The 20,510-nt window shown below is 42.8% G+C and overlaps 1 protein-coding gene across 3 annotated transcripts in view; it reads left to right on the top strand.

Moving 5' to 3' along the window:
* Positions 1-19,469, top strand: part of LOC115162477 (collagen alpha-1(XII) chain-like) — a 68,016-nt gene extending 48,547 nt beyond the window's left edge. For 2 of the 3 annotated variants that reach the window (XM_029713811.1, XM_029713813.1), the window contains 24 exons: positions 177-251; positions 370-509; positions 720-843; positions 1,051-1,194; positions 1,491-1,655; positions 1,778-1,816; positions 1,949-2,087; positions 3,110-3,252; positions 3,758-3,867; positions 9,149-9,307; positions 9,668-9,745; positions 10,599-10,685; positions 11,256-11,309; positions 11,837-11,932; positions 12,303-12,356; positions 13,615-13,668; positions 14,108-14,161; positions 14,633-14,704; positions 15,043-15,078; positions 15,164-15,230; positions 15,331-15,513; positions 16,038-16,115; positions 17,482-17,652; positions 19,160-19,469. In XM_029713811.1, the coding sequence (XP_029569671.1) occupies positions 177-251; positions 370-509; positions 720-843; positions 1,051-1,194; positions 1,491-1,655; positions 1,778-1,816; positions 1,949-2,087; positions 3,110-3,252; positions 3,758-3,867; positions 9,149-9,307; positions 9,668-9,745; positions 10,599-10,685; positions 11,256-11,309; positions 11,837-11,932; positions 12,303-12,356; positions 13,615-13,668; positions 14,108-14,161; positions 14,633-14,704; positions 15,043-15,078; positions 15,164-15,230; positions 15,331-15,513; positions 16,038-16,115; positions 17,482-17,652; positions 19,160-19,317 (2,480 nt within the window). In that variant the 3' untranslated portion in view covers positions 19,318-19,469. Of the gene's footprint in view, positions 1-176; positions 252-369; positions 510-719; positions 844-1,050; positions 1,195-1,490; positions 1,656-1,777; positions 1,817-1,948; positions 2,088-3,109; positions 3,253-3,757; positions 3,868-9,148; positions 9,308-9,667; positions 9,746-10,598; positions 10,686-11,255; positions 11,310-11,836; positions 11,933-12,302; positions 12,357-13,614; positions 13,669-14,107; positions 14,162-14,632; positions 14,705-15,042; positions 15,079-15,163; positions 15,231-15,330; positions 15,514-16,037; positions 16,116-17,481; positions 17,653-18,083 lie in introns of all 3 variants that reach the window. The other variant, XM_029713812.1, reaches the window with a different exon arrangement.
* The last annotated feature ends 1,041 nt before the right edge of the window (positions 19,470-20,510 follow it).

Here is a 20,510-nt window from a genome sequence, read left to right as displayed (position 1 = left end):
ACCCCACTAACCATCAGTCCTGTAACATATCACTTCCATTGTGTTCACATGCATGTATACCCCCCCCACCACACTCAGGGTGTAAGAAAATACCTCAGTGTCTTTGCAGGGGTCTAACATGGCATGCTAGTAAAGCCCACATGGTTTGACTGTTTATGTTCTGGTCTTTGTTACAGTGATCAAGCCCACAGAGGCCCCAACTGAGCCCCCCACCCCACCTCCACCTGCCACCATCCCCCCTGCTTTGGACGGTAAGGAGAGGCTTCAAGTCAGCAGGCTGTGGAGTGACATGAAGCTAACACAGAGAAGAAACTCTTTATATGTCTCTTGCCTGACATGTCCATTGACTTTGCTCTATGTGTTCCACAGTGTGCAGGGGAGCCAAGGCTGACCTGGTGTTCCTGATTGATGGCTCCTGGAGTATTGGAGACGAGAGCTTCAATAAAGTGATCCAGTTTGTCTTCAGCATGATCGGCGCCTTCGACGTCATCCACCCTGGCGGCATGCAGGTACATAGCCATGCAGACTATCCTCTGAGATATAACGCTTCAAAACGAAAGGGATGAGTCTCTGGTTGTTTACAGCATATTCTCTTCTCCTTTCCTTTTTTAGAGTGGATTCACGTCAATGCTTTATGTTCTCTCTCTCTCTCTCTCTCTCTTTCTCTCTCTCTCTCTCTCTCTCTCTCTCTCTCTCTCTCTCTCTTCTTCTGGAAACAGGTGTCTTTTGTGCAATACAGTGACAGTGCCAAGACAGAGTTCAAACTGAACACTTACCAAGACAAGGGAAGGACCTTGGCTGCGCTGCAGCTCGTCCGCTACATGGGAGGAAACACCAAAACAGGTACGCCCACAGACCACTCTGACTGGCTGCCAGTCTCAATGTGACTGACTGACATCCTTAACCCTCAATGCATAACGTTGAGTTAATAGAAAAGTCGATATACATTCACTCAGTGACAATGTCGTCATAGTGTCTTCATCATGCTAGTGGAGTTGAATGAGTCCATAGTTAAAGGTTGAGACTGATGTCCGACCCCTCTGTGTACAGGTGCTGCTCTGAAGCACGTTGGCGAGAAGGTGTTCACCTCAGACAACGGCATGAGGAAGCACGTGCCTAAGGTTCTGGTGGTCGTCACCGATGGTCGCTCCCAAGACGAGGTCCAGAAGAGTGCCTCCAACCTGATACACTCGGGTAAGTGTTCAAAGTTGGGATTTGGCCTTATAGAAGTCAGAAACTGGATATTTTCAGTCAAGGTTTAGTAAACCTTAGTTGACTTTAAACGTCATTTTAGTGTAGCTAGCTTTGTAACTTGTTTTGAGGTATAGCATTGTTTACCTCTTTTGGGGATTTTCGTTTTTTTTCAAATTGGAGTGCTGTACTGGCAGATCTAATTGGCAACTGTGAAATAGATGTGAACAGCCACTAAGGTTTGACTAGGCTATGGCGTATGGATTCCAAAGGTTGTCTTTGTACTCATCTCACTCCAGGTTACAGCGTGTTTGTGGTCGGTGTGGCCGATGTGGACATGGCAGAGTTGAGGAACATCGGCAGCAAACCAAGTGAAAGACACGTCTTTGTTGTGGATGACTTTGACGCGTTCGCCAAGATCCAGGACAACCTCATCACATTCATCTGTGAAACGGCCACATCCAGTAAGATTAGCATCGGCATGACGCAGTACCTTAAGACACAAGTTAAACCAGATTGACGTTTGCTGTCTTTTGTCCTCTAGCCTTTTACAGCTCGTCATGTTGTTTAATTTCTCCCTCTTCAGCTTGTCCTTTGATCTACATCAACGGGTTTACTTCACCTGGTAAGTATATATTCAGAATAAACGGACAGATACTGATAACACCTACGGGCCAGTCAGTACTGTACAGAATCTTCCTTTGTATTGACTTGTATTTTCTCATGATTGTGTATTGACCGGATGTGTATTCTCCAGGCTTCAGAATGCTTGAGGGCTTCAACATCACAGACAGGACCTTTGCTGCCATGAATGGCGTGTCCATGGAATCTGGCTCCTTCAACAGTTTTATAACCTACAGGCTTCACAAGGACGCATTCCTCTCTGCGCCCACAAAGTAAGTGTGTGTGTGCGTGCTTGCAGCCTGTTTCCTTCGTGCGCGGCCTGCTCCTCTCCTGCGTACTATAATGCTGGCCAGTGTAATAATTTTTAATGACCTTCAAAGGCTCGGCAGTCTGCGGTCCCCCCAGCGCCCATCCAGCATCTACAGTGCCCCTTGCCAGTTCTGTTTGTTGTTGCAGCTTGTAGAATATGAAGTGTTAGTAAGAGAAAATAATTTTGTTCGGAGTGTAAAGCTCCCAGGGCAGGGCCCTCTTCCACATATGTCATGGAGGGAGCACCAAAGCAGCCACAGGTCAAAAGCCCAGGTCTTTATTGAGCCCATTAAAATGTCTTCAAGCAATTGCTGACCTGCTCAAGAATTCTGTTCTAACCACTAAGGCACGAGCATGCTTTGTTAATTTGTCCATAAGGATTTGTGTTTCTGCGTGGGTTAGCCATTGACTCAATGTGCACATGTGAAAACACTTCCAGCCGTAAAGTAGGGACAGAAAAATATTTCAATATGTCAGTAATTTTTCAAGGCTGGGGTAAAACTGGCAACCATTTTCAGGTTGTGTGGCCAACGTGACAGGGTGGATATTGTGTGTCTTTTTGATTTATGGTGTGGTTTTTAAGGTGCCATCATTGTTGCTCTGTGTCTTTGGTCTTCCAGGAGTTACAAAGAATCTAGTGTTTCATCCTGGCCAAAGGTTGTATAGGTTACGATTTGCCATCTTAATCCAAACAGGTTTTTGTGAACTCTCTGATGTTGCTCAAAGATTTATAATTATCTGATGATCTATACCCACTGGGCACACACTGGTTGAATCAACGTTTCCATGTCATTTCAATGAAATTACATTGAATCAACGTGGAATAGACTTTTGAATTGACATCTGTGCCCAGTGGGTAAAGTGGTGATCAGATATTCTCAAGGCTGGTGTCTATGAAGTTGACCATCTTACAAAAGTAGAATCCTTTAGCTCCATGAAAGATGTCTTCCATGACACCTGTATCCTGTATTTTTGTTCCTGCCAGGGAGATCCACCCAGAGGGTCTTCCTCCATCCTACACCATAATCCTGCTCTTCCGTCTCCTCCCCGACACCCCCAACCAGGCATTTGATATCTGGCAGATTGCTGACAGCAACAACAACCCTGAGGTTGGGGTCACCGTCAACCGTAAGACCCCGCCATGCTTTGTTTCTCTTATGGGGTAAGCTGTGGCTGCCCAACAGCTGTGGTCTGATTCCCCTCCTTACTGCATCAGATAACAGTGTTTAGAAACTTAGACCAGTGTAATGACCTGTAGGTCGCTACGGTCCATTGATCCTTTCTTGGTAAATGCAGGACAAAGGAGATTCAGACCTCTGAATGCAAAAGCATCAACCCCCAGACTTGGCTGTATCAAGTTCTCTCTCATAGGAAAGTGTTTTGGTTTGACACTGACTTTTACGCTCTGTGTGTATTTCCAAGTCCATAAGTGTTCCCTTGTGTGCCTAAGTTTGTGATCAAGTACTGTACCTAAGTATTCGCTAGTTACGTAAGTGTTTAGTTGTTCATAAGTGTTTACTTGTGAGGGCTATATCCCCTGTAGCTCACTCTCTGTGTCTGTTTCCATGTGTGTTGCGTGACTTCTCCCTGTAATGTATGGGGGCCATCTGAAACCATCGTTCCCTCTTTTCAGCTTCCAGCAAAACAATCACGTTCTACAACAAGGACACCAGAGGGGAGATCCAGAGAGCACCGTTTAATGAGGATCAAGTGAAGAGAGTTTTCCACGGAAGCTTCCACAAGGTAAACACCATTTCACTTGAATGACATTAAGGCTTGGCAAAGGAATCACATATCTTTGCTTATTTTTCTGGTTGAATTTCCTGAGGACATACAGATCAGCAATAATCTACAATCATTTGGGATAATTACTTCCAAAACACCAGGGTCCAAAGAAGCCTTTTCACATGAATAATGGATTTCTGTGGTAAAATGTTTAGATTAATGTTCAGGGGAGATTATTCCTGTCTGGGATGTGTACCCTTGATATGGTCACCACCTATGATAGATGTATTTGTCTGTTACCAGTCTTTATGAGCGGTCATGTCTGTTCATAGTTGACGTTTCTGTGGATTAGTGTTTTGCCTCATTGAGTTCACCTACTGAGGTGATAATCAATGCCAAGACTAAGGTCTAGCTAGGATCTGGTTACCTACCTCTCACGACACTGAATGCGATATGGATTCGGTGCCAAAGTGGAGTTCAGGCCTTTTTACAATCTGGCATTTAGCTTTGTTTTCGGAGACTTTAGGCAGTTATTTTGATGAATGGTTTGGAAGGACTATAAATATCTTTCCAAAGGTTGGAGGAGACTTTGGTGACCCATGGTCACCTTGCACAATGTGCAACCAGTTAGCCTAGCGATGGAGGCTTACAGTGTGCTGATTGGCCATTGTCCTGGCGGCGGTCAGGTGGGAATTCCTGAACATTCTGAGGAAGTGGGCTGTTATTGGATCAGTGTTTGTTGTGGTTTACCTCGTTTACAATAAATAAAACCTGATACATTGGGAAAAAGACCAGGTCGTACTTTTACCACACAAAACAGAAAGCTAGCTGCGTGTGCCCTATGAAGTATTTTCAAGAGTATTTGCTGCTTGAATCAAATGATCTGTTAATAACATTAATTTCCTGCTTCAACAGATGGTTTCTAAAAGTCAGAGAAAATCCTCTCAAAGTATTATCACACGCCATGTTTGCAGCCGGGGGAATAAACTGATGTAATCGACCAACAAATTCAACAAGCCCAAAGAGACTTACAAACATCTGTAAACATGAATGGAGATATTTGGCGATATATTGCATCTCCTATACTTCACATCTTCCTGCCTCTGAGTGTGGATTCCCATTGCCGCCCTATTACTTTCCTATGGTGGGATTACAATGTCAAGTCTGAGTGGGGGTCATTGAGAACATACCTTCAGTCATTAGCCACTCAAGGCTTTTCAACCCTGTTGAAATAACACTACAGAGAATGCCATAATTGATTTTAAAAGCCTTTGTTTCTCTAGAATGATTTTGTCACATGCCGAGTTTTAAAACCGTCATATAAAGTGTTTCTGCCACATTCTGGGTATGGCAATGTCACAGCAGGAGCAGAGGAGCTCACATGGGACATCAAACACTAGGCCCAACTCAAAGCAGGGCACAATGTAAAACATCCTCTGTTATGCTCAGCTCAGAAACAAAAGCCCTTGTTTCTCTAGAATGATTTTGTCACATGCCAAGTTTTAAAACCATCATATAGAGTTTCTGCCACATTCTGGGTACCGCAATGTCACAGCAGGAGCAGAGGAGCTCACATGGGACATCAAACACTAGGCCCAACTCAAAGCAGGGCACAATGTAAAACATCCTCTGTTATGTTCAGCTATCATAAGATGAGAAGGATTTAAACAATGAACGTCAGTATATTTTCATATTATTTTATGAATGTTTCAAGATGTAAGATACATCTAAGATGTAGATGTTACTGTTTCCAATGGACTTGAAGAATGTTTCAAGTGAATCCATGTTTCTGAGGGTCCTCTAAAATCATGAGGACCCTCTAGTGTAGTCTACTCTGATCTGACATCAAATGTACTTCCTAAGGTCAATGAGTCCACTCTGAACACATAAAAGTTGAGGGAGAATGGTTTGCCCATAGAACCTAAAATAAATCTAGTTTCAGTCAGACCACTAAGCAGCAAAGCTAATTACAGGACAGTGTTATGAATGGGACCCTGGAAAATGTTGGGTCAGGGCTATATCCGATGACGTCAGTTACATCAGCACAATGACATCATCAGAGCTCTAGTTGGGTACCAGCCTATGTGTCTGTGTTTCTTTTCTATTGCTGTGGTGGTGCCTGCAGTCTGAGTGTTCTGAGTGGCTAGTATGTGGTGCTGTGGTTACTGCGCTGAGGGTAAAGGAATCTACAGCGGTCTACCTACCAGATTAATTGCTGGACTGGTGCATGTGTGTACTGTAGTTACTGACTGGTGTTTTTGTGTGTATTGTGGTTTCCCAATGGTTCATCCATGGGTGGTTTGGAGTGACCTCAGCGTGTGGCGCTAGAACCTATCTGACTAGTGAGGTCAGAAAAGACAGCTGGACTTAAATACAGCTGTTACCCAAATGCTCAAATGTAGCCCTTAGCATGTATAGTGTGCCCTACCTCAGAGCACTTCATATCTTTTGATATGAACTCAGAATAGATTGTTATGAGACTCATAATACATTTGAGGTTTTCCCCTCCTCTCGACTATTTCACTCACAAAATGAATTGTTAATTCTAAGATTAGACATGTCCATGGGAAAATATGAGACAATAATCCAAACCAACCCTCATCTTTATTTCTAGTCTGACCCATGCTCTCATTTGAACTATAGTCCTGATGTTTGCCAAGTGTAGTAAAATGTGTAGGGTGTAGCTACTTCATATAGTTCAATAGCAGTGTAAATGTTATTTCATCAACTCATATATTGTATGTATCATTGGTGCCATTGGGGGTTTTGCATTTTGTTGCAATCAAGTGGAAATATGAACGTTTTTAGTGTTTTTTTGTCATAGCTAGATGTATTCAGTCCACCCACTCTGCAGTTTCCCCATACTTAAAGCTTCACAAATGCAGCTATTATTCTCTGAGAGGATCCAAACTCTCTCAAACTTTCCATTCAGGGAATGGGTTGGTTAGGTTTTGCCAGTATTTGCATGCACTAATTGAGAATTAGTGGGAGAAGAGAATGCCTCAAAGAACCCAAGTTGTTTAAAACGTTGGTCTTTGGTCAATCTCTAACTGATACTTTGCCATAGCCCTGACTGCCCTCTTTGTACTCTCGTTATTACAGTGTTTTCTCTGATGCCTTCTTTTAAAAGCCTTCCATTCCGTGAGGTAGCCAAGCAGATTTAATGACGTATACAACCATTCCAGCCCCAGAGGAAGCCACTCGGAAATGAAATGGTGACTTTACAGCCAAGGCTAAGCAAGCTCCTTCGGAAGCCTGGATGGGAATATTCCATTGTCCTCCAGGACTGGACATGGGAGCGTAGATGTCTGGAATGATATGGTGGCAGTAGTATACCTAAACTAGGATTTTGTGTCTTCCTGAAAAAAGCTGAGATCTGTGAATGCAATTTAGCGCTGCATCAAAACATTACAGATAAGTGAGAGAGATATGTCAATCTAATTAAGGAATCCTATCTTAGGTAGCAAGGCTGGACGTGAATTGTGATTTCATGGCCATCAGGGCTCAGGAGGGAGAAAAAGGAGGAGCCGTGAAGACAGCCAATACTAAGAAAATGGAGTCCGATAGAAATCATGAACGTATGTCAGGGGAATCAGGGGGACATAAGGCAACAGAAGCCAATATATGACTATATGAGCTGTTACTGTACTATGTCTGTGGACTGGACACCTAGCTCTGATATAGCCTACATTATGGTGTCTACAGTATACCAATGGGAGAATCCATACTAGTGTGAATGGAGTGCTGAGAAAGAGAAAGTGTTCAAGATGTGTCAATGTCCAGAAGAGCTATGGGCAGAGGAAGGGAGGATTAATTGAGTGTAATTGTGACTTGGCTGGTCACGGTGGAAGTGGAGGTCCGGTCAGTCTTGACTCCTGTGGTTTTTGATCCATTCAGAAGATGTTAATCATCTGTGTCAGTGTGAGAGTTGTCTCAGGTCTTGTTAGAGAATGAGCCATTGTGCGATTCAATGATTGGGTTCCAATTGAATAAGCTTCCTGTTCACCAACATCAGCCTTTTTCAGTTGATGGAATTCTATTTTGCTTTCAAATGATGAGAGAAAACACTGACCGTTTTATGGTGAATCCTAATTTTCAAGTAATATTTTCCAGTAATGTATAAGTTCGCATTCTTTGCACTTGCAGTACATCATTGAGCGTTATTTTTGGTAAGCCCACAAGTGCATCATAGTATCTATGTCCATGCCAGGATCCCGAGGTATCAGACCCCTCTCCTGTGGTTGGCCAGATAGTCTGTTCTCTTGCCAAGAAAGTCCACTGTAATTTTGTGAGTGGTTGCCAAGTGCGGTTGTTATTGCTCTATAGGACAGTAATGTTAGCCTGCTCTCTCTGTCAGGGTGAAAGCTTGTCAGACTGTTAAAAAAAAATGCAACTGCACAGGAAAGTATGTAAAATGTAGCACTTTTGATGGGTTACCACAAACAACATCATTTCAAAGGCCCATATTCTGACAGTGTGTGTTGTTTCATATATAGCCATAGCTTGTTTTATCTTTTAGATTTTTTTATGTTCTGACATCAACTTTCTTCCATGGGACCTAAAACCAGAATGTTCTTATGTGATTCTAAGCTATTGCCTTACCTCCTTTCTCCATTTGCACACACTGTATATAGATTTTTACTTTTGTTTATCCCATGTGTAACTCTGTGTTGTTGTTTTTTGTCGCACTGCTTTGCTTTATCTTGGCCAGGTTGCAGTTGTAAATGAGAACTTGTTCTCAACTGGCTTACCTGGTTAAATAAAGGTGAAATAAAATATATATATAATAACTTAATTATAAGGAGGGCTGAATAACAAATCATGTTAATAGTGGTGATTTAGTGAAATACAGTGCAGCATCTTAATAAACATCAGTTAGACTTTAGGTGTTTTTTGACTCCACATGGGTTCAACTGGGTTCTTAGTATCAAATCAAATAAAAAAAATGTTGTTTATGTTACGAGACTATCGAATAATGTTGCTTATTAGGTCTTTCCATTGTAGAGAGAGGCTCTTTTTTAATACGGAAATGGCATGTCAAAAACTCTGGATGCTCTCAGTATCTTTCGCAAGCCTGGATTTCCAAACATTGTAATAAAATAATAATAATAATATGGTGGGGGCTTATATTTGGCCTACTTCACTTTGGAAATGTTTTTTTTTACATATCCCAACTACCCCTGAGACGCCCTCTGAGACTACCTGCCATCCGTTGTTGTTGCTGTCGTAGTTCATATTGAGATTAGAGTGGTCTTGACTAATAATCCTCTTCCTCTTCCTCCTCCTCCTCCTGCTACAGCTTCACATCAGTGTTTCTCCCGAGAGGGTCAAACTGAACGTGGACTGCCAGGAGGTGGCAGAGAAACCCATCAAGGAGGCCAACAACATCTCCACAGACGGCTATGAGGTGCTGGGAAAGATGGCCAAGTCAGGTGGATCAAAAAGGGAGTCGGCAACGGTGAGTGGAAAATGTACAACACTTATTCAAACTGGAAAACCCCTAAGGAAATGCATCCGTCACTCACACACAAGCTATTGGTGTTAAGTGTGAAGTGCAAAGTGCCCAGGTTTTACACCTAGCTCCTCATCTGCTGATGCTCAAGTAAGAACTACAACTCACAGTCATTGCTGGAGGAATGAAAGACGCTGCTCTCTCTCCCTCTCATCTTACCTGTGTTCCAGCTCTCTGTGGGCGCTGGCCTGCGTCTGGAGCCGTGTTGTTTCTGAGTCCTCAACGCTGGAGCTCAATGGAAGCCATGTGTAACGCCCATCTGTGTTCTGATCTCTCTTTTTCTCCTCTCTCTGTTCTGTTGTACAGTTCCAGCTCCAGATGTTTGATATTGTGTGCAGCTTGAGCTGGACCAGCAGAGACAAATGTTGTGACCTCCCAGCCACGGTAAGAGCAGCTTCGCTGTGGACGGCCCTCTAGTAAGGCCTCATACCTGTACAGTGCCATCAAGCCTTGGCACTTTGACTCGCCCACTAGCACGTACTATAAGTTAAGAGCGTCGTTATATTCTACCATGCATGCATGTGTCAGAGGTTACATGTTATTTCTAAAGTGTGCATGTGCTTTATAGACTTTGTCTGAAGCCTAGCTGGGAAAAAGTTTAAAATGAAATGATTGCATTGGCAGGCCTGAATAGACCATTGTATTCCTCTTTAATTGGACTAATCTCAGCACAGTTTTACAATTCCAGTCCCACCAAAACAACTGGTCCTTTTGATCATGTGGTGAACAGATGAATCATTATACTCATCTGTGATATGTTTATTACCAGATACATGTGCACTTACTTGACTGTAGCCAATTACCCATCTCTCCCTCTCTGTGTAATTTGCAAAGAAGGCTGTGTTGTGTAAGATGTCACATATTTCCTTCCACAAAACAGTTGGGTTTCAGCTGTCAAAGAGTATTTGTGTGTAGGCCATGCACTCCATTAGGGCAGCAGTCATATTTCAGTATGCACCCCAGTTTTCTAAAAACTTTATCAGCTTTTCTAATGGGTTTCCTTAAGGAAAACTTCAAGGCACCATTTTATGGTTTGGGTTGTCAGAGCAGTGGCACTCATTTTCAATACAGATACTCCTATCTGCACTTATCTGTATTTTGTAGGTTACCAGAAAGGCCCACAGATGTCAAGAGATGCCCAATGGGTCATACTATTAATATTGTATTTTAGTAAAGTATTTTTTACATTCTCATTATCTTCCATTCCCCCCCCTTCTCCTTCCTTTCTGTATTGCAGAGAGATGAGCTCAAGTGCCCGGCTCTTCCACACGCGTGCACATGTGCACAGGACAGTGTTGGCCCTCCGGGGCCACCCGGCCCCTCGGTAAAGACATTAACCATACCTCCATCCCTCCATTTCTCCTTGTCTTGGTGCAGGGTTCTCTCTACTTCAGTCTGTCCTCGCCTGGCAGCAAAGCTCTCTGTCTACTCTCTCATATAATGATGATGATGATACCACTCTGTCTCCACTATGATGATGTGGACATATAGGAATAGTGTTACAGGGGTATTATTTTTTCTTCATAATTGTTGCCCTGCTCTAAAGTTTAAGCATGTGGATATTAGAGTGGGGACATCCCTCATGTGAGTATCCGTGTTTTTTCCCATGGAAAACGAAAGAGAGGGGGATGAGATGAATGGCGTGCGATGAGGTGTGGGCTATCAGGCTTAGAGATGTGTCAAAAGATAAATGCCCATCTGAAGAAAAAAAACTGGAAAAACCTTGAAGAGGAGTCTGGAATATGTATGCTTCACTTTGCAACCTCACTACGCCCCTGTGGGGATTCCTGAAGGCTTGAGGTTTAGGTCTGGAAGCAGCTCCTGTTGTGGGGATGGCTCTGATTCTCCGTCTCCGTCTCTGACTCTGTCTTTCATTCTGTCTTGACTTTCCCAGGGTGGACCAGGTACTAAAGGACCCAGAGGAGAAAGAGGAGACTCAGGCCCAACTGTAAGTCAAGATTTTGGATCATTATCAAGCCATTTAACACACTTGGATCCAGAGCGATTAATGAGTCTGAGTCATTGGATATTATGGTGTTGTGTGGTCCGAGCCGCAATCAAACGTTGAATCAAGCCATATCCAACTGAGCTAACTCGGCTACAGTCCAAGGCCCAACTCATTTACAGTAAAGCAGAGTTCAGCACAATGCAGTAGGGATCTCAAAGCAGTTACCACTGAACAGTACAGTCCACCATTTGCATGCCCCATCAGACAAAACAGATTGCTCACATCTGAACTCACTTATTGAATGTTCTGTATATTCTTTAGCTTGATTTGTACTGTGTATTTTTCCCCAGTTTGATTTACGGAGGCCAGTGTCGAGAGGTCTGATGAGAAATAGAACTTGTTTCTCACCAAACAGTTCATTCTCATTCTCTCAGCCCTGCTGTGGAGAGGTCTACAGTGAGATATGGTGTGAATAGTTTAAAAGTAATGGGACTATGTTTGGTTTTGTCATTCCGCTTCTACCATAGGGTTCAATGGGCCCCCGTGGAGAACAAGGACTTCCAGGACAATCCGGACCTCCAGGTCCACAAGGCCCTAACGGCTTGTCTCTGCCAGGAGAACCTGTAAGTAACACCACCTTAGATTATGAGGGAAACCGGTGTCTTAGGGGTTTATGTTTAGTGAACATAAAAATACAATTGCAGCCGTCACTGCAGCTATCCTTCATCTGGAGTGTTCTGTAGGACTCACAGTGTGTGGGGACTGTAGGACGTCCTCCCTGACTTATGATTTACACACACAGTCACCGAGCGTTAAGATCCTATTTATTCTAGAAAGTTCTTCCTCCTGGAAATTCTCCTAAAGCTGGGCGTAAATTCACTCTCAGTTACAGATTACATGACAAAGAGAAACACCAGATCCCTGTAGTTGTTCAGGATTGGACTTCCCTTTGTACTCATAGTTCTAATCCTCTCCTTCTCTTCGTCTTCTCAGGGACGCCCAGGACCAAAGGGAGATCCCGGAGACTCAGGCCTGACTGGGCTGAAAGTGAGTACAGCTCTCTTTTTCATTAGTTGTGGTTTGGAACAGGAAACCGGAGGCGATTCGCTGAGAGAAGCAGTGCTACTGGAGCCTGGAATCTGTCCACATGGCAACGCTGCAACCACTTTCAAAGTAGGAGGTAGACCATACAGTCCCCAGAGTGGGATATACTCTCCAATCAACCTGCTGTTTGACACTCAGTGGACGGCCACCAGTTAAGATATTATGGGACAGAATGGTCTTGCCAATGGGAGTGGAGGATTGACATGAACTGTACATGTTCGTGTAGGCCGTCATTGTAAATAAGAATTTGTTCTTAACTGACTTTCCCAGTTAAATAAAGAAATGTAAAACATTTAAAATAAATTCCACTACAGTCCTGCAACTGCACTTACTTTAAACCCTGTAGTCAAGGCCAAAAATAGGTATTTGCAGACTATTCGTGGCTCTACTTGGGTACCACTAATTGGATATAAATAACTGGGAAAGAATGTGTTGAGAAGACAAACAACCTCAGCATTGGATGAGTTGCTAGGTTGCCAATGACCACATGATTATGTTCTCCAAGTGTATTTGGAGCCTACATTGCATCAAAAGCCCAAAGAGCGATTTCTGGAGACAATGGGACTAAAGATCAAGAGTTTTCTTGGAAGATATCCTTCATCTTCTCATAGATGGACTCCTTGCCCATCTTAGAAGGGGACCACAACATACTGTGATAATTCTTTGGAACTGGTCCTCCACACAACATCCAGCATGGCCAGGGACTTTACAAACTGAGAACTCCAGTGCTGAATGATCCGAGACCCCTTGATTCCAACGATCGGAGGGAGTATTCTGTAACGTCAATAATGAGCATCATTTACGTAGTCATTTTGCATCCCATCAAGGACGACTTTACTTTGGGAACACTTGACTCCCCTGAACCCTAACAATTACCCTGCGAAGATAATAATACTAAAGAAGCATTTAGTTGAGAATTTCTCATTGCTATAGCAGCCTTGTCTGTCAAAAGCTCCTGTTAACAACATGCATTTCAACAGCCAATACACGTATCCTAAGGTACAGGCACTAAGATGCATCAGCAAAGTGCATCATGCTCTCACTAAATCACAGGGAACCTAGAGAGAAACAGAGAGAAAACGAGTACCTATAATTGCTGGCAATATGAAAATGCAATTATGGGCCATTTGGGACAAGTCCGATGTGTGTGTGTGTTATTACTGGGTATCACAGTTTGATTGAGTGTGTTGTGTTCCTGCAGGGTCCTGCTGGTGCTGCTGGTCCTATGGGTCCTATTGGACCAGGTGGAGTGAGGGTAAGATCTGCCTCTCTGCACCTCTACACAGAGCTGCTTAGTGTACACGCCCTGTTGAAAGGCCATTAATCTAGCCAGCACCTACTTAACCATGTGATCACCTACTTAACTCAACGTGTGCAGTTAAAATGTTGTGTGCTCATAGTATTCTGTTGCATGTTAATGATGTTACTACCCTTGTCAGATGACGTAGTTTGGCTCCGTTGGACTGGTGCAGTAAAATACACTACAGAGATGGGTCGCTAGGGAGATTAGAGAGGTCCTGGTTTATTTCACTAAATCTTTATATACTCATCTCTTGGAACGACAACATAACTTTGAAACAACAACTTTATACCAACAACTTAATGACTGCAACTAAAACTTAATGCCAACTTATTTTTAATGAAGTGTAACTTTTATTGTTGCCTGTTTGTGATTGCCCATCTTCTTTCCCCAGGGACCACCAGGGAAGGAAGGACCCTCGGGACCTAGAGGCCCAACGGGACCGATGGTGAGTACTGGATTTCAGTCAAGAGAAGTTAAACCTCCTGGGAGTGTCTTTTAATACCTGATAGTCAGCCTGTTAGTTAGCCTGCAGCACGTGGTCAAAACACAGACAAACTCAGTCCTTCAGTAAGTATTGATGATAAAGCATGTATCTCATTCCCTATACTGTGGTGGAGGCCTGCCTCCAGTTAATGAATGGCCACGCCATTCCAATAGGAAGAGGGCCTACTTTACCATAAGGACTGATCTGAGGACCATTAAGCATCCTATCCCTGTTGGGAGTGTTTCCACCCACTTTAGTGTTCTTGGCACAGTATACTGTATGGTGCCTTGACTGTGGATATACAACACAATATAAGGCTGGACCGTATTATACAACATGTTATTTAACAGAGACCGGGAGTGGTTGTTGTTCTTGTATTTACTCTTTGGTAAGTGGATGTAACAATAACGCTGTTATCTTTCCATCATCCAGGGAAGTCCAGGATCTCCAGGAAACACAGGAAACACAGGCAACCAAGGAAAACCAGGAGACACAGGAAACCCAGTATGTACACATACAAGTGGTCATATGGTGATTTGCATGGGTCTTCAAGGAGGCAATGGCCAAGATGTGCCAAAATAGTGCAGAATTTCCTCCCACTCTTGAAATTAAGTTCTAAACTTCATTTGTGGAAGCATGAAGGGATGGTTTGGTTAAAAACAATGGAAATTACAACAGTTGATTGCATTGTGTCTTGGATTTTACTCTGGTTCTGACTGGATGACCTTATTCGGAACATTTACCCCTGATTGCATTCGATTCAGTTGGAAAACGTTGCAAATCTCATGCAAATGAATGCCATTCCTGTTATTGAGAAAATCCATGTTTCCTCTCTTTCACAGGGATTGGCTGGAATAAAGGGAGAAAAGGGAGAGAGGGTATGTACAGTACTGTATCTTTGGACACTTCATTACTTTTCAGAGTAGCATTACCTTGTCTCACCAAAATGTGTCTGTTTTCCAGGGAGACTTTGCATCTCAAAATCTGATGCGCTCCATTGCCAGACAAGTTTGCGAACAGCTTGTGAACAGTGAGTGGCCGTTTATAACGTCATACGCCAGCATTGGTTGGGTACACAAACACAGACTGCATTCATTGTCTGACATCATATCTTTATTCATTCCTCTCAGGTCAAATGAGCAGAATTGATAATATGATCAACCAGATCCCCACTGGTTACCGTAGCAACAACCCGGGCCCTGCCGGCCCCCCTGGTCCTGCCGGCAACACAGGTCCCCCTGGAGAACCTGGACAGACTGGCCGAAACGGTTTCCCTGGAAACTCCGGCTTACCTGGAAACCAAGGAGAGAGAGGTGAGTGTGATGTGTGTTGTTTTTTGTTTGCCTGTTGTATTACTTCCTGTCTGTTTTTGGATGGCTAGAAAGTCAATTACAAGTCCTACAGAGATGCAGAACTTCAAGTTATGACTTACATGTAGGACACAGTCTGTGCTCTTGTTCATCCCATGTAACCTCATAGCAAATCATCTGGAGTAGCATTGAAATGTTTACAATGATGGTATAATTAAATAATGACGAGCTCAAAGATCAAACGGCAGTTTTGATTGCAAGCGATTGTGCAATCGCTTGTAGTGTGAACATATAGGGTTGAAGTTGGAACCTGACATCATGCTAAGACCTGAGGGTCATCTGCCATCATGCTTCACTTCCTACAGTAAATCTGATCTATGCTACAATTTCCTCCATCCTCAAACATGCTCATTTGTGATTTCAAGAGCAGTTATTTTCTGTTACAGATACAGGTACATTGTACTGTACAATGGGACCTTTTGTCATTGCTAATAACCAGTTCTCTGTGTCTGATTGTGTTGTTGCAGGGACGCCAGGAGAGAAGGGCGAGAGAGGATCCCCTGGAACAGGACAGAGAGGACAGAGAGGACTCAGTGGTCCGCCTGGTAAGACCTCGGACATCACTTCTCAAGTACAATAACCTATTGCACAGCTATGCCTCTTCCAAGGTCCCCCCCCCATCTCACTAGAAAACAGGGACCATTAATGCAAGCCCCTGACTCTGTAATTCAGCTCATGTACCTTAACAACAAGGCATGGAACATAAGAATATTACCACATATTTACTCTAAACGGTCGTTTTCAACCGCGGGAGACAATATGTTCCCATTCATTACTTCCTGATCTACAGTTCTAACCTAGTTTCACCATGGCAGCCATTTTGTTCTACATCCTGTACTTGGACGTCTCTTTGTGACCTTTAGAACTCCTCCCAGTGCAATCTAAATGACAGACCTGAGGGGCAGGCCAAGATTTGCCAAGCTTTGTCTCAAGAACCTTCGTTTGGGCTGCTGTGCTTCATAAATTCTTAGCGAACGATCAAATGTATTTCCAGCAAACATATTCTCCTTTTTAGAGAGAATGTATGTTTCTTCTTCATGGGATCGGTCCGCACAGATGTGTTCACACGTTTGCCATGGGAATTAAAGTTCCTCTTGATCAACATACCACAAGTCTGATGATGCAAGATCAACATACAGTATAATACATCATATGTCTGAGGGCCTAGGTCTATTTCTGAATGAAGGATTTAACATGTGCTGATGCATTATAGCTGCTATTTTCTATAATCAAAACAATCTTACTCCTACCTCTAATCATTCACCAGTGATCCCAAACTCATTCTAGAAATGGCTGAGGATTAGTCTCTAATAGCCGTCTTATTCAATGTTGATATTATTCTGACTTCATGGAGGCCCCTTTAACAAAACATTCCCCTTTAATTGAAATTCAGCATGTGAAGGCCCTGAGTCCCCAGAAGCTTTCCTATCACGGGCTAGTGGAGATATCAGGCCAGTCATTGATGTCTACTTTTCCCCTTCAGTCGAACACTGCCAAGTCTGTTTCTGTGAATGAAGTGAGACACAACCTAGCAGCAGAAGGAGGAAGGTAGCTAGCGATGATTACTCATTGCTGAGTGGGAGAATCAGATTTTTGTACAATGAGCATTGCTTTGGTGGCCCATTCATTGACAACACATGTGCTCACTTAAGAGAGCGAGAGAGAGTGGGGGGGAAATTCCATCCTTGGTTTGTACTGTCTAGACAGACTGGGGCAGGGGGTAACTCCACAGTCTGACTGGCTTGCTTTTTTTCAGACTTTTAATTGAGCTGTCTAAATATCTAAATTACAGTGGTATAAACCAATTTCCCCCCCTCCACTTCCAGTTGCGATTTAAGGGTAATGTCAGTGTGGGTTTCGCTCTGAGTCTGAGTATTTGTTATTTAATTCCCACACCCTACCTATTCCCAGGGCCACCAGGTGAGGCTCGGACTGGCCCCACAGGTGCTACAGGCTCTGCTGGGCCTCGTGGCCCTCCTGGTCGCCAGGGAACCTCAGGAGTGAGGGGACCACCAGGGCCCCCTGGCTACTGTGATTCCTCCCAGTGTGTTGGCATTCCTTACAATGGACAAGGCTACCCAGGTATGTCCACGACTGACTGAATCTCTATCTGCATGGCAGGATAGCTGAATACATAGTGAATGTATGAATGCAACGTATGCACACTAATTTATTTACAACTTACAGAGAGATACTGTACTCAACAGCTAACTTTCTGCTCTGGTTCAATGTATGGAGACCTTGGATATCAAGGGTTTTTAACAAAAGGGCAATGTTGATATTCAGTATAAGTATCCAGTTCCTTTTGATCCAACAAACTTTATGCAAATGGAATAGTGGATTTATCTTAGCAGCCACAACAGGCTTTTCACAACATTGTAAAACCCTTTACTTCCAAGGTCTCAATATGTTTGTCATAGAGTTAATATTCATAATAGCATGTAAAACAAATAGAAATGGCAAATAACTTTCTCCAACAGAGAGATCTAACCCCCTGTTTGAACTGTTTTCAGGTCGGTCCTAGTAAACTTTCTAAGCCGCCTTACACTTTGAAGTCCTGTTACTGAGATGTTAGCTCACTGGCTAATGACCCCGTAAGGATAACCATCATGGACATAACTAATGAACAACGTTAAAAACCCAAAACGAGAAAGAAAGGAGTGGACTGGCACTAACACCACTTCACAGCTTCTATCAGACAAGCTGCAGAGATGGCAACCCTACTGGCCTGTTTGCATCTTGAGCAAAAACCCCAGCAAACCGAGAGAGAGAGGGCTTCTCTGCGCAGGGAGGAGCATGTAAAAAAAACACTCAAAAAAACCCTACTAATAAATTGGATCTCATAACAAAAGAACAACAGTGTTAACATGGAGACGTGATATCTGTAAATAAACTAATTGTGCCTTGTAAATGATGTTTGAACCACACAATCCACTAAAATCAGTTGACATCTGTATTGAGCTCGTGCCTTTTAACCCGCTTCTTACTGACTTACTTCCAGCATAACCCTCGGTTTTATTATGATGCCTGAGTGATTTACACAGCTTGTACGCCGATCCAAACTGAAGCATGTGCCATTTGTACATTTAATAATGATGTTCTTTGTATGTTTGCCTAATCTATGCTAAATGTTATTTTCTTGCCATTTTCTTCATTTAAAACAAAAAACATATATACATCATATTAGTGCCTTTGCTGTAGAACATTTGTTTTCTAATACCTCAGTGGGTTTTAGGACTAGCAAAGGGATATAGGCAAGAGCTAGACACTAGTGGCAGTGTCGTCTTAGTGTTTTGATGCAAATTCCATCCCATATTACTTGTATTGGTATGTATCTTTATTTGGGGTATGTGTTCAATATGGTTGATAGTTGTCAATAACATTAAGTGCTAGAGTGCATGGAATCACTAACATTCTTAGAAACCGAGAATTTAACAGATAAATAACAGTTCTTAGGTCCATACAGTGAATACCTTGGTTGATTATTCATATTTAGGAGCTAGTCAAAAGTTTAGGTTGTACATTGTGCATGTCAAGTGTCAGACTGCCAACTAAAGTCCTGTTTGATTGGCCAAACAAATATTTCTAGCCACCGGCTACGAGCTCGATCCTGAAACCTACATAGTCCCAATACTCGAGGAAGAATCGGAAGACGAATCTGAGGCTATACAGTCGCCTGGTTACTCACGAAACCAGAGAGGAAAGAGGTCACTATCAAGAGATGATGCAGAGAGGATATCACAATAAACAAAAATAAAACAAAGAATTGTTATATTGAATTTATCTACATTTTTACATGAGCGAGTATTAGTGAAATTCAGATAATGAAATCTATGGGTTTGATACCCCTAGCTTTATTGTACATATCTTTACACATAAACAAGCTAAATTTAGGAATATTAAGTGAAAAATAGAAAGAATCTAGACATTATTTCATTACAAATCTGTGTGCTTGCTAACTGTTCCCTTAAGTGTCTCTGCTTGTAATATAACTGCATTAAGTGTTTATTAGAGTCCAATGTTTAATGCACTAATCATGTCAAAGTCAGCAAATACATTAGGGGAAGTATACAGTGGCAAGAAAAAGTATGTGAACCCTCTGAAATTAACTGGATTTCTGCATGAATTGATCTGATCTTCATCTAAGTCACAACAATAGACAAACACAGTCTGCTTAAACTAATAACACACAAACAATTATACGCTTTCATGTCTTTATTGAACACACCGAATCGACATTCACAGCGCAGGGTGGAAAAGGATGTGAACCCTTGGTGGACCCTCCTTTGGCAGTAATAACCTCAACCAAAGTTTTCTGTAGTTGCGGATCAGACCTGCACAACGGTCAGGAGGAATTTTGGACCATTCCTCTTTACAAAACTGTTTCAGATCAGCAATATTCTTGGGATGTCTGGTGTGAACTGCTCTTTTGAGGTCATGCCCCAGCATCTCAATTGGGTTGAGGTCAGGACTCTGACTGAGCCACTCCAGAAGGCATATTTTCTTCTGTTGAAGCCATTCTGTTGTTGATTTACTTCTGTGTTTTGGGTCGTTTTCCTGTTGCATCACCCAACTTCTGTTGAGGTTCAATTGGCAAACAGATGGCCTTACATTTTCCTGAAAAATGTCTTGATAAACCTGGGAATTCATTTTTCTGTTGATGATAGCAAGCTGTCCAGGCCCTGATGCAGCAAAGCAGTCCCAAACCATGACGCTCCCTCCACCATACTTTACAGTTGGGATGAGGTTTTGATACTGGTGTGCTGTGCCTTTTTTGGATTTCTTTTTTGGATTTCTTTAAGCTGACACTAAGATTCTTCTTAACCTCATTGAGCATTCTGCGCTGTGCTCTAGCAGTCATCTTTGCAGGAAAGCCACTCCTAGGGAGAGTAGCAACAGTGCTGAACTTTCTCCATTTATAGACAATTTGTCTTACCGTG

Source organism: Salmo trutta, chromosome 25 (genome assembly GCF_901001165.1).
Source record: "Salmo trutta chromosome 25, fSalTru1.1, whole genome shotgun sequence".
In the NCBI taxonomy this organism is placed as follows: Eukaryota; Metazoa; Chordata; class Actinopteri; order Salmoniformes; family Salmonidae; genus Salmo; species Salmo trutta.
The sequence above is the reverse complement of the archived record's forward strand: the minus strand, read 5'-3'. Positions and strand labels throughout refer to the sequence as shown.